This window comes from Apus apus, chromosome 10 (genome assembly GCF_020740795.1).
Source record: "Apus apus isolate bApuApu2 chromosome 10, bApuApu2.pri.cur, whole genome shotgun sequence".
Classification (NCBI taxonomy): domain Eukaryota; kingdom Metazoa; phylum Chordata; class Aves; order Apodiformes; family Apodidae; genus Apus; species Apus apus.
Window position 1 is genome coordinate 14,561,892 of NC_067291.1, and position 13,832 is coordinate 14,575,723.

A 13,832-nucleotide genomic window follows, 5' to 3' on the forward strand; every position below is an offset into this window, starting at 1 on the left:
GGAGTAAGTGCAGCAGAAAAACCTGTCCCCTGCAAGGAATCCTAATGCCAAACTGGGAAAAAGAAGGGCCACTCACCAACTGTGGGTCCTAGCCCTACTTACAAACCAATTCATCCTTGTGCCCAAGGGAGATGCCACATTTAACTCACACAAACAGGAATTAAGAAGTACATAGACCATGACCTGTTTTCCAAAGGATGCTTTATCCTCTGCATCATAAAGACTCCAAGTTAAGTGCTTCACCCAACTCCAGAGTAAGGTCACTTATGTCTGTACCACAGCAGTAGTGTGTTACAATAATAAAATGCATTTGCACCCAGGTATCTGCAGGAATTATGCCCTGATGGACCTCAATGGCTTGGATTCTGTTGGCAAAGTAAATTTCTCCTTCTTTTCATGCCAAAACTCCATGTTTTCAAATAAAATATTGTCCTTGTGCAGAAGTTCTTTCTGATATAAAGTTTCTTTCTGCCACTTGCTCCTCTCACTAATGCATCTCTAATAGAGCAATTACTTTATTATGCAGAACCAGTGGTAAAACACATTATTATATAACCTTAAAATGCTTCTGTCAAATTGGAAGTGTTGAAAGAATGAGGAAACTGAGATAAATCAAAACACATGATATTCTGTAAAAGGCTTTTAGACTTTCCTTTGAATATTTCTAACCTTCTTTAATTTCTACTGCAGATAAATTCTCTTTGGTTTCATCTCTTATTTCACAATAAGTTACCTATGACATCCAAAGATTTTGACTGGATTTAATGTTTCATTGTTCCCTTTTTTCCTCTTTTTAATCTATTTTTTATTTTAATGCCAAAATTATCTTGCATGAGTCTCTCACACTCTTATTAAGTTTCTATAAGGCATTAACCATTCCTGCACAATGATCTTTAAATGCATGTTAGCACCTACTGTTTATTGCTGTTGCTTGGATTTATTCCTATATTTTGTATTACTTTAGTTGTTACTGAACTATTTTTTTAAATATTAAATGTTCCATTCAAATGCCACTCTCTTACATGTACTTAACACAACTGCCACCCAAACTTCATAGGGAGGGACCACTTTTTTCCCTTCAGCTGTAGTTTACTTGTCCACTACTACCACCAAAGGAGCAGCACAAAACATGCCACCACTTTTCTTTGTGAGATGTTAAGGGTGTCAACCCAGACAACACTATCTTTCACAGCAGCAGCACATTTGGGAATTAACAAAGTTTTTTTTCAAGCAATGGCATTTCTCAAAGTACAAGTGAGTCTGGAAGACTCTTGGAAAATTTTCAGATGTACTGGCTTTTTAATGAAATCACATATTTTTAATACTATAGCAAATATAGGGTATGTGGAAATAAAAAATAAAATAAAAAAAACAATGAGAATGCTGCTGTCCATGCCTTCTGTGATTTTCCTGTTTGGGCTAGGCATGATAAAGCCACATGGGTTTCTCTCTGTGTTCCAGTGCTAACACTCCTATTTGCTACACATTAGTCTGACATCAGCTTGTGCAGGCTGAAGAGAAGGATCCCTGTAAAGTACATGCTGGTTTTAAAAAAACAAAACACAACAAACCAAACCAAACACCAGACCTTTCTTTTGCCAAGGTAAGTGTCCTTGGGTGTCAATCTATTCCACTTTCAAAGGTGGCTTCTGGGACAACAATGAAAATACCATTAGTCAATCAACACTTAATAATGATGATTGAGGTATGGGTAGTGGAGAAAAACCACTAATAGGTATTGTTAGTCACAACTTATTTTCTTAAGAATTAGAACCTGAAAGTGAAAATTATGAACCTACTTTCCTATCCAGTCTAAGTGAAAAATCAAACTACAAACGAAACTCAGCATCCAAAATGAATAGCAAACTCTTTCAAAATGCTAATGATTCAAGGAATTATTACTACTAATATAAAGCAGAACATCTGTCTAACTGCATTGCTGAGACCCATCTGTCTAGATTTAAACAGCAATCACTTAAAAGCAAAGCCCTCAGTTCTCTGAAAAGGCTGCCAAGTTTTTAAGAGGTATGACAGAGGTACGTCATTTTCCATCCAGAAGGTAATAAAGCTTTTATTATCTTTACTCTACACCCTGTGCAAGGCACCCAGCAGCAGCAAGCTGATGCCATCATGTTAAAGGCAGACACGGTTGGGCCTTTATTCAGCCTTTGTTACTTAAGTTCAGCAGCTCAGAAGCACTTGCAAACTAAGTGCTGGTCAGTCTAGCTAAAAGGCATTTTACCAGCTCCGTGAATGAGCCCACTGCTGCATTTGTGCACCAAGAAAATGCAACAGGAGTTAAATTTAAAAATACAAGCTCACTGTCCTCTCAGAGGCTCCTGAGATCCAGGCTAATGTAGACCAGGGGCACTGCAAAGTGAGAGATGAATGAGAGCTTTTACTCCTTCTGGTGCCTATCTCCATGCAGCAAGACTGGTCCTTCTGCAGCAGAGCAAACTTCAGCACTCACTGTGTCCCTGTGGACTTCAACAAACCCAGCTCCGTGGGCTGTTGCTCCTGACATACACCATGATGGGAACAGGCTGAACACATGATGGTGTACAACTCTTGTGAAAAGAGAGAACTTTTGGCAGGAGCCACATACTCCTCTGCTGCTGGTACAGCAACAGGGAGAGAACTCATCTGTCCCTAGACCAACATGTCTCACTGAGATAGGAGCAAATGCAGTCTTGATGTCATGGTGGACTGATCACTGAGGGAAAGGTGAACTCTTCAGCAAATACCTTGTTGGAGATTTGGTCATGTCAGAGTCTACCTTCAATGCATGCATCCATTATCAGCATAGAGAGACACTAACCAGTAGTTGTTGTGTCCCATTTTCTTTCAGCATGTTCTCAAGGAGACCTGTTGGTGGTAACAGTGCTCTACAGGCTTTGTTAGGACACAGCAGGGAAACTCAGCTAGGAAGATTCCCATCTGTTTGATCAAACAGCCACTCAGACAACCACCTTTTCAACAAAACCCTTCAGAGTTTTCAGTTAGTAAAATATAGCTGCTGCTGCAGGAGCTTTTGAAACAGACCACTAATACGTATGGTTTTCATCCCAGAGAGCAAGACATTTTAATGCATCTCTGCTTCCAGCTGTCCCCTTGAAATCCCTGTGCATTATGGGGAGATCAAGTGACCTTGGCCCTATTGGAAGAGTTTGTCAAAGACAAACAGAGCCAAGCACATATTGTCTTTTTCATTTGTCATCTCCAGCTCTCTCCCACACTTGCAGAACTTCAGCATGAAGCAAGAGTCCACTGAAATGGAAGAGATTTTCCCAAAGAGGAGGCCAGATAAGTCAGGGCAGTAGCACTGCTTTCCCCTAGCCCCTCCAGAAACTGTCTCCATGTGGATAGTGCTGATTTATTCCTGGAAAAATGGAGGGTCAAAAGAGGCAGTTCAGTTTGTTCCTCTGACTTCATCAGATCAGCATTTTAATCATAGGGAAAGGTCAGGTGGACCATTCTCCCTCCTCCTCTCCTTTGCAGTGCAGACAGGTGGGCATTCACCATGCCAAGCAAACTGCTTATGGAAGGATCTCTCTATCTCCCTGTCACGCTCCTGCTTGCCAGGTTAATCCTGGATAAAATGGAGGGTCAACTTTATCTTCACTGTAAATCTGCTGCTTTGGCTTTTTAAAAGTAATTCCTTAAAAAAGAGAGGATGGCAGAGGACAACAGGCTTTGTACTGATTTCACCCAGGCTGCGTGAGTGTCATCTGCTCACAGAGTTAGTTGTTCCACCCTTTGATTTGGGAAACAATGTGAACTAAGGCTCCCTGTGCCCTAACTTGACAGATGAGTGTTATCACGGTTTATCGACCAAATGGAGAAATCTGGAGGCTCAGACATTAAATGAGTTTGAGGGAGTTTGTAACAGTCCTGAAATAAAGCCCAGGACTCCTGCTTTATCTGCCAACACACCAGCTTTCTCTTTTGAAAGGAGAAAAATGCCAACCTTATTCTCCAAATCCCCTAAAGGAAGGAAGTTTAGCTTTGCCCATGGAATTTCCCACAAAGCACATGTTATTCTATCAATAGCTGATATAAAACATTAATTCTCTTTTTTGTAACTTGGTAGCACCTGTGGGCAGAAGAATCTCTACTATATTATCTTTGATTTAATATCTTCTAGAAAGGTCAATTACAAATTCTTGATTTCTGAAACCTTGATTTCTTCATAATCCAGTAGGTCTCCACTTAGTAAAACAAAGGTCATAACAGTGCAACAGAAATAGGAAAAAAGGAAATACTAGGCCATGGATATGAATGTGTTGTGTCTCCATTGACCCATGGAGGAGATGCTCAGTTTTCCCTTATTTTAAGGGGCATTCTTCATCACATTAGACTTTCCTTTCCTGAACTCTACTAAGATAAATTGTTTTCCCTATATAAAAATGTAAAAGACTATCCAATTATTGGAGACTCAAATCTTCACCCAAAGAACACACATGGACTATATTTGGGTGAACTTTTCACAAAGATGAAACAATCAGAAACTTTTAATTATAGTAGAAAATGTCTACAAATATTTGAGGGTGGATTAGACTAACATCCTTGCTTCACAGTCATCTTTAATTAAACTGTCTTTTCTGAAATTAAACTCTCTCTTCTGTAACAACAGCACAGTAATTTTCTGTTGCACACATGGCTTCCAGAATTGCAAGCCCATGCAAACCTACCATGATGTCAACTGACCCAGGCTATGCAGTTATACAAGACCACACCATATGACTTTCCCCAGCAATCATTCTGCACCTCCTGCAGCAAACCTGGTTTTGTCAATGGGGAGAAGAGAGATTGTGTGATGGGATTGCTTGGAACTGTTCCTGGTCTCCCTAGAGAAGGTTGGAGCTCCCACTCAAGCATTTCCAGGTGCATTCTACCTCCACAATCACCAGGAAATCAGCCATCTTTGCCCAAGAACCACAGCCCCTTCGTAGATATGACCAGCAACCCCAGCTCATGGATCAGTAATTCTACTCCATGGCCCATCAGACCAGCTGCAAATAAACTGTCTGTGAGACAAGTGATTATTAAAAGAACAGGGAATTATTTTATATCCTGGTTGGGTGAGAAGAACATAGTCACAGGGCTGAAGTCTGGCAAAGCCCAATTATATATATAGGCACATGGTATGTCTGTGGATTCAGGATTTCCAAAGATGTGTGAAAGCCAGAGGTTCTCAGGTGTCCATACATCAACCCTAACATACACAGAAAAGGGCCAGCACTCCCCAGGAGCATGGCTCATCCCACAAGGAGCTATCAGCAAACTGCCTTTACAGCTGCACTTCCCACTGGCTACTCCTGGTGTCCTCCAGAAGAGGCAGCTTTTATCTGCTCTTCTGGAGGCATAAATCCCCCCTAAATTTCATCACAGGAGTCACAATGATACGTGCTGTGTTACCTGTCCTGGCCCAAATAGGAAGGATCACACAATGCCCCTGTGATAGCAACAACTCCAGGAGCTGCTTTCAACCCTGCTATCCCAGACCAAGTGACAAGAAAAAAAACCCTCCTCAGCTCTTCAGTTCCCTGTAATTTAAGGAAAGTTTCATTTGTTTTTTTCCCCTGTTAACACACATCAATAAACTCTGATGTCAGTAAACACTGCTAAAGTTAACCATTATCAGCCCACACATCTTTCAATACAACTAACTTTCTTGCACTTCTTGCTAAATGCAATGTAATAAACTTTAACTCAAAGATGCCCATAAACATTTTATACCACTGACTTTTTTCCCCATTACAGATAAAGCCAGGAAGACTGGACCAGTGGATTGGACAAAAAAAAAGTGTTTAAAAGATGTGAGCCATCAGAGCAAAACACATCATAATACACTGAAAATTATGCTATACAACAAAACAAAAGCAAGATCTATTCAAGCAACCATCTCTCTGAGAAAACATCTCTTTTCATATGTTTCAGAGGGAAACTATTGAAATCCAAAGAAAAGGAGAAGGTGGAAATTTTCCTTTGAGAGAAACATTAATGTAACATATATTTATATTTGTAGACACACAAAACACCTATGGAAGCTAGATAACCACTAATAATTATTCTCAATTTACAAACAGGTAAGCAGATGCATTTGAATATATTTTTATATTTTATGTGAAAGGTAAGTTTTTTAAAGAAATGCATATACCTCCTTGAATAATGTGTCTTAATGCCTGTTTGTGCCTCTAATGCAGCAGCTGTACAAAAATAGAGAAATATAAAGCTCCTGGACATGGTATAATGTACCATTATATTACATCCAAATAGTCTAAGTTAAACAGCCTGGCCATGAGGGCAAAGTCAGGCCCTCAACAGCTAAGAAATACCAGTTTTAAAGTGTTCATGTGATTTAATTTGGCTCCCTGGAGTGACTGTGTATTTTAATTTCATGACAACTTGTTTCACAAAAACCCTGCTTCAGGATGAACAGTGCCTGCTGCCTGGAAAATGACCCCATATAGCTTTTTGTCCTCCTCATTTAGCATGTGGTTCTGTGCCTTATTTATTCTGCAGAATCCAAGCCCTGCCCTGAAAAAAAAAAAAATTACTAGTTTACTTCTTGGGTTTTTTTTACTGTGTTGTTACCAGAACTTCAGATTTTTTTTCCAATGTTCATTGCTTGATTTCTCAAACACTGACATGAGGCATGGTGGGATTATTAGCCATTTTACACATTATTATCTCAGATGAGAAGGGTTAAGCCATTTCTCCAGATCTGCGTTCAACTGATTTAGCATCATGCCTATCCTGACATTTGCATTTCTGCAGCAAGAGAGAAAGGGGTCTCTAGGAACATTCATGGCACAATCTCATTTGTCCTCAAAGCACAGCCCATCCAAGGCAAGTGTGAGGGACAGCAGAAGGCAAACCGAAGCCCACTTTCCTTGTTCAACATGGAAAGTTCTGCTCAGATTGATGGCAATACACTTTCTTGCTCAGTCCAGCCATAGTTGCTGCAGCTTCAATGAGTCTCTGGGTACATTTTGCACTTCAGGTCCTGAATTCTCACTAATGAGTCTCAGGAAATTCTGGATAGCCTGACTGGAGGCATTATCAAAGGAGCTGGCAGAGTGCTCAGAGAAACAGCTGCAGCCAGCCTGGGGACAGAGTGAAATTCTGGCCACATCTCAGCCAGTGGAAGGGTTTCAGAAGAGTTCAAGCTCTGCCTTAGTTTCCTCCGAGGGCTTTTAGTGTTCTGTGCTGATTCACAAGAGGGCCAAACCTCAGTATTTCTTCTGTGGTCTGGCAGGAATTTGGGGTTAACATATGGATGCTGGCCTTCTTTCTTCCTTAGTAGTGCCCCATGGTAATGAGCTCTGGGTTACCTTTCGATTCCTCTTAGACAGGGAGGAGATGATAGCTGAGGTGGCAAGAACAAGCAGTGACCCTGAAAGCTGGTGCGGGAGCCTGCACTACCTCAGCAGGATTGTTTGCAGAAAGTTACTCCCCTTCTTCCATAGTTACAGCAGAAAACAGCATCATGCAGCCTAAGTGGCATTGGCAGTAGAGAAAGCACTGCTGGAACACCCAGTGTTTCCCCATGAAGAGTTTCCCCTTGAACCCTACAGCCAAGTGTCTAACTGCCATAAGTGTACTACTTTTTCTGCTCCAAAGCTAGAGTATTTTTTTGTAAGGAAGAGGAGGTCACTAAGTCCACTGCTGTTCACTTTAGGTAAAACAACCTCAGTAAAACTCAGTTAATGAACCACATAAAAACGGCCATCTGGTTTTGATTTGATTTTTCTTTCCTCTAAGGCTATTCCACTAAGCCCTGCCTGCCAAGCTGCCTCCCAAAAACACCAATCCAAACTTGAAGCTCCTCCATCCCCAGCCCAAACCAGTGGGCATTCTGCTTGCTGAGAAGTTCCCGGGATCTTTTCATCTATTTTGCTCTAAGCCAGGAATCTCAGCAGCTCTCCTGACAGAATTAGTGCAAGGATGCAGAGGAGACAAAAGCATTTCACAAAATACATTGATATTCATTGTCACTGGAGCAGCAGAGATATCTTCCCACTTGTCTTTAGGATAACAATAGAACTGCCTTGTCAGCCAGCCAAACAGCTCAAAAGCAGCAGCACAAAGGAGCAGAGAGGTTCAAGTTAGCAAACAGTGGATCCTGTATCTGTTCCCTGCTGGGCACCACAGCCGTTCAGAGAGAAGTCCCTTTAAATAAACAACTTCTATTGATATATCAGATTTTCACCTCTTTCTCACCACAGCATTAGGAAACCTGTGCTGTCCAACACAGTAGGGCAAAGTTTGAGCCAAAGATCTGCCATCAGCCCCAGAGGTTGCCAGCTTTGCAGAATATGTGTGCAGGGATTGTGGCTTTGGGAAGCATGTGAAAACCATGCTGAGAGCCAACAGGAAATCTGGGACTCCTCAGGCAACACAATGTGTGCTGCCATGGAATAAGGAGATGTTCTCAGGGGTAGCGCCTGAGCCTAACAAGTGAGAAAGACATCAGGGGAAGAACCAAAATGCTTCTTGCTTAGCTAACTGGTTAGAAGATGGAGTGAGATGAGGGGCAGGACACCCAGCAGTAGGAATGAGGATGTTCTAAAATCTCAAGGGATTCAGTACTCTGGGACAGAATGAAAGATGCTGGCTTAAGTTTTCTATCATTCTGCTTAGCAACTAATAGCTGTTTTTAACTAAACACCCAGACATCTCCTCCTAGCATCAAAATAAACAAGGGATCTAATCCCAAGTCTCTAGGATTTTGCATTAGGGACATCAGGCTTTTTTCCCCTGCATATAAACCATAGATGGGGAAGATATTTATTTTTGCTAGAGTGTGGCCAGGGAGTAGGGTAAGGAGTAATAACAAGCCCAGCCTTGGTCTAGGTACTGCACTGGCTATGTGTCAAAGACAGAGCAGAGCTGGATGTGAGGTGAGGTGGTCAGTGCTATGCAGGAAGAGATGGGAACAGAATGAAGCAACAGAGCCCAAGCCTCTGGGACAAGAACTGCTAATTGCAGGAGGATGTTGGAAGGAGAGAATCAAAAGAGAAACCTAAGAAAGTGTTAGAAGCAAAATGAGAAACTACAGTAAATTCCTAAGAGTTCAGCTCTGCCATACTGGCACAAAGCCTGAGAGACACAAAAGTTTCTTATAGCTAAAATTCACCTTTTAAAGCTGCACCCTGTAAGCAATGAAGCACTTTTTACCTAGAGATCTGAAATGTCACAGATTCTCTGCAGTGACATTTTTGTGACAAAATGCAGCTGGACTTTGAAAGCAGATTTTGCTTTTCACCTTGTCACTTTTCAGAACATCTGTAACACATTGTGCTTTCAGGGGTTTGAGCTGTCTTTGGAGGATCACACTCCTTTGTCTCACTGGGAATAGTTTTGAAGAACTCTGAAACCAAATGTGTTTCTTTCCTTGACTAGAGCAGGAGTTCAGTTACAAAGTGCACAGCGTTCTGGTTTTGTTCTGCATGAAACCAACCTTACCAAAGCCAGGCTGTGAGAGCAGTAGTAAAAGAGTCTATGCAAGGAGGAGATGGGGTAGATCATTCCCTTGGTTGAAAGGGATAGACCCTATTCTCATGTGGGGACATTCCTCCAACTGAGACTACTAATCTATGGTGGTGAGGTAGAAATTTAGCCCTGTGTGAATGACTGAAGGAGAAAGGATGCTTTTATTCTGAGGTTCATAAAGAGTGGCTTGGAGACTGAATGTTGCTTCATTCTTCACTTGAAAAATTTCTGAATACAAAGCAGTATGTGCTAACAGAAATGGAAAATACAGTAATATCCTGCAGAACAGCCTGCTGTATGCAGCAGACATGTTCTTCATGCCCAATAAAAGAATATGAACCAGCATGAACAATCCAACAGGACACAAAAACAAAGCAACCCTGTTTTTGATAGCTGTTGCCAAAAATTAAGACATGTAGAGAGGTATCAGCAAATGCAAACATCAACAAAAGTTATTACTCCCTAGCCCAGAGCTTTCCAACAGTGTCAAGTAAAGGTCTCTTTTCACTGTGTTTCTGTAGCAGAGATGGCTGGAGGTATGGGAAGGGGGGGGCGGAATCAGAACATGCCAGCACTGTAATTGTCATCAACCACTTACTTTGTCCTCTAGCATTGAAACCTCTGCATCTAATTGAAGAGGTGGGAAAGCCTTTTGCTTTTGGTAAGTGAATATAGGATTTCTAGAAACAGGAGTCTGGTACCAAGGTTAGATTTCATGATATTGGGGATGAATGCTGTGCCATCTTTATCAATTACTTTATCAATGCCACCACCTATTTCACCTGCAGTGTTGCTAGTTATTGTTAGTCTAGCTATCCATACAGCATTGTCAAAGAACTGCATACCTGATTTTAAGCTATAGTTTCCTATTATTCCCTGGGCCTTGTCCAGTTCTGTTCCCAGATTATGTAGAGCACAATGATTGTTAATGTCAGAGCAAAAGAAAACAGGAGAGGTACACTCAGCTCTCAATCATACAAAGTAATAGAGAGAGGACTATAACTTGGATATAGCCAAAAACAATCTGGTACAGAATATGCATTAAATAACCTGTGAAAAATATAGGGCAAGTTACACTGCCAAAAAAAAAATAAAAGGACTGTAGGACATTTTTCTTCAGTGTGCCAGTTTACCTGTATAACTCATCGTGCCATGGTGTTAAGCCCACAAGTCTAGTAAGAAGTCATGTATCATGGGTTTTTTTAACCTTCTCTACACACTTGTGGCTGGTCACAGGAACCCTGAGACACAGGGCTGAGACAAATCCTTGGGCTCATCCTAGAGGGTAAGCCTGTTCTTTATACTCTATCCCTCATTTTCTGCTGCTGCATTGCATGATGTCTTGACAACACATTGCAGTCAGAGGATGCTGCTCAGATGTGAAACCCCCATCCCAGTGGGCTGCACAGTAGGACTCAGGGTACCCAAGAAACAAAGACAACTGCCATTTTACCATAACTACCTAAAAGCTGCTTTTTATGCAAGGAGTTTGTCTTTGCAAAGCGGTTCCCACCCACCCCTCATGACAAAATGATGGCTCATGAAAGCACAGGTTTCTTCCCAAAACATTTTCATGGGGTAACTCATTCACACCTTATCTCAGACATCTCCTGCAAGAGCAGGAGGAGAGCATTCATGCTGGGGGAAGACAGAACCAAGTGGATTGCCTACAGGCACAGGAAGAGATACCTCTCCTTCATCCCAAGGCCAATTTTGAACCAGAACCCTTCCGTTTCCCCTGCTCATCAGGAGCATTTACTGAGCACACTCGACACCAGCAGCTCACCGATCTCAGCCTCAAGAGTTTTATCACTTTCCTGTGCGTGTTCAAGGGTCTTGGTGAAGACAATTTGACAGGGATGAACTTGCTGCTTCCAGGCAGATCTGTTTACTCATCCCCCTCAGCCCTCATGTGCTGCTGGGGCTCACCTAGCTCACAGGCTGACAGTGCTGTCAGGTCCCATTCATTGTGGCACAGCCAATTCCTCACACCTCCCTTGCTCCCCTGCCCAAGGCAGCAAGATCGCGGGAGCCCAGACTCTGCTCTCAGACAGGGCTCAGCAACTGCTGCATTCCAGTAATTGCCAGCACTCATCTCCAAAGAGTGAAACTTCATTTCAGAAAGGCTTTTTAGGGTGGGAGGCACAGGTCAGGACTCCAGCACACTGATGCTTTTAGAGACAAGCCAGCAGGGAGCCTGCAGAACAACCTCAGCCCAACAAGCCACAGCTGGTGAATTAAAGAGGAAAACAAGCCCAAGCAGCTCTCTCATTAGTTCAAGCTGTTCTTACCTGGAGGGTGGAGAGAAGGACTTGCAAGCCACTGGCTTCTTGTTCTGCCATGCTGCTCCCCACTCACACTCCCTTTTCCAGCAGCAGACACAATGCAGCTAGTAAGCAAAGCTGCCAACTTGCCTTGCTGCTGCCCCTGTGCCGTTTAAGAAATGAAGAAGCTAAGCACAGATCCCCAGACACACGCACACTGCTACCACCAATAATCACAGCAATGCAACTCTAGACCTCAGCAGGAGAGATAAATGTACCCCCCTCCCTCCCAGCTCTCCCACTGTGACGAGAAGATTAATTCCTATGTAAAGAATCCCAGGGATTAAGGAAAGTGCTCAGGAAAGGTCTGGGTGCTTGGTGTGTGGCAGGGAGAGTGTAGGGAGGGTGGCAATAGCAACAAGAAAGCAGAAGAGTTACAAACCTCAAAGAAAGCCAGGGAGAAGGGAGGGAGTGTGCTGGATGCCTGACAGGCATTCCCAGCTGACCTGCTGATCTGTTCCAGCCCCTTCATGGACTCGTCTCCGTTTGACTCTGTTCCAATGAAACTGGAGACATGGAGAAGGCAGAGCAAGTGGGAGAGATGCCCTCAGTCTTAACGAGTGCTGACAACGAACGGAAGATACACCCAGCATGAGGGACAGGTGGAATGGGCTCACCAAGCCCTGTGGAGGGTTTTTGGCTTTCAGCCTGGTGCTTCTCCCAAGTACCTGCCACCACAGGCACAGGCAGTGCCCTGCGGGGCAGGGAGCACCCACAGAGGGGCATCTCCTGGCTGCACAGCAAAAGCCAGGGAGGAGCTGCCACAGCAAGGTGCAGTTTAGGGGAAGAGTTTGCTGCAACAGCCACTACAGTGATTCACAGGTACCTTCCTCTGTATGCAGCTATTGTAACTCAGAGCACAGTTCACCCACACCCCCCCGCCCCAGTGCACAAGCCACTCTGTAGTACAGTTGTAGCTCACATTCCTAGGAGGGCACAGAGTCCACTTTTAGCTTCAGCTGAATAATACCAAAGGACTTAGTAAACAAGGAGGAGCAGGGAAAGAAGTAGAGAATTATGAGGATTTTCCAGTGAAATGTTTTCAATGTAAAGATGTCCCTTAGTCCAACAAACTTTTTTCAGAGATGCAGCAATTTCAGTTCAGCTTTCCTGAGACCAGAAACGCATTTCTGATCCAGAGACATATCACTCCAAGGTGGCTGAAGGATGACAGTGGAGACAATTCCTATGCAGAAGACAAAGGCTAGATTTTGTCTTTCCAATTTGGGGACATTAATTTCAGGTTTTTTACTTTTTGAGTAAGTACTTTATTCTGGTGTGGGACTTTTCAATCCCTCCAGTAGAAGCTTATCTACTTTGAAATAATAAATAAGGATTTTGGAAGCAGTGGCATGAATCTTGTTCTCTAGGCAGTAGGCAGAGGCTTACAGAACTCAGCACCAGACATACTAGACAGCCCAACATGCACACACTTCCTTTACTGATGTCAGTGAAGCAATCACAGATCCTAATCTTCTAAGAAGCAGTTAAATTAATAATATAATACTCCACTTTTGGCCAAGAACTATTTCCATGTGATGATAATTACAGCCTGAAGAACCTTAATTGATCAAGTGCTTTAGGTGAGAGAAGAGAAATGGTAAGATAAATCCTCCCCAGCTCAGCAATGTGTGAACAAGTGGCACAAGCGTGACATTCCTTAGTTTCTGTGTGTGCCAGGGTCCCAGGGTGTCACTATGAAGTTGCAAAACAAACCAGATTAAAATACCTTTGTCATAATTAAGGAGACAGTTCATTCAGAGAGAATGCCATGAGGACCATTGATTGATGGACAAGATGCTCTACACACAACTAGGCCAAATAAGAAAAGGGATAAGACCGATCTCCTATGGAATTTTAGGTTCAGAGATTTTAGTTTTCTTCAAAACCTGTTGTATTTCCATTAAAAAAAACCTGTCACACTCCATGAAATACCATATTCTAGATAGAGAGCTGGTTTTTCTGTCCTTAAAGCAGTGAATTTTTTGCCATTTTGGGTGAGCTCTATGA

The 13,832-nt window shown here is 42.7% G+C and overlaps 1 protein-coding gene across 1 annotated transcript in view; it reads right to left on the reverse strand.

Annotated features, from left to right (window-relative positions):
* Positions 1-11,868, reverse strand: part of AGBL1 (AGBL carboxypeptidase 1) — a 271,464-nt gene extending 259,596 nt beyond the window's left edge. The window contains exon 1 of the mRNA XM_051628933.1: positions 11,790-11,868. Within this exon, the coding sequence (XP_051484893.1) occupies positions 11,790-11,840 (51 nt within the window). The 5' untranslated portion in view covers positions 11,841-11,868. The remainder of the gene's footprint in view (positions 1-11,789) is intronic.
* Positions 11,869-13,832: the final 1,964 nt, after the last annotated feature.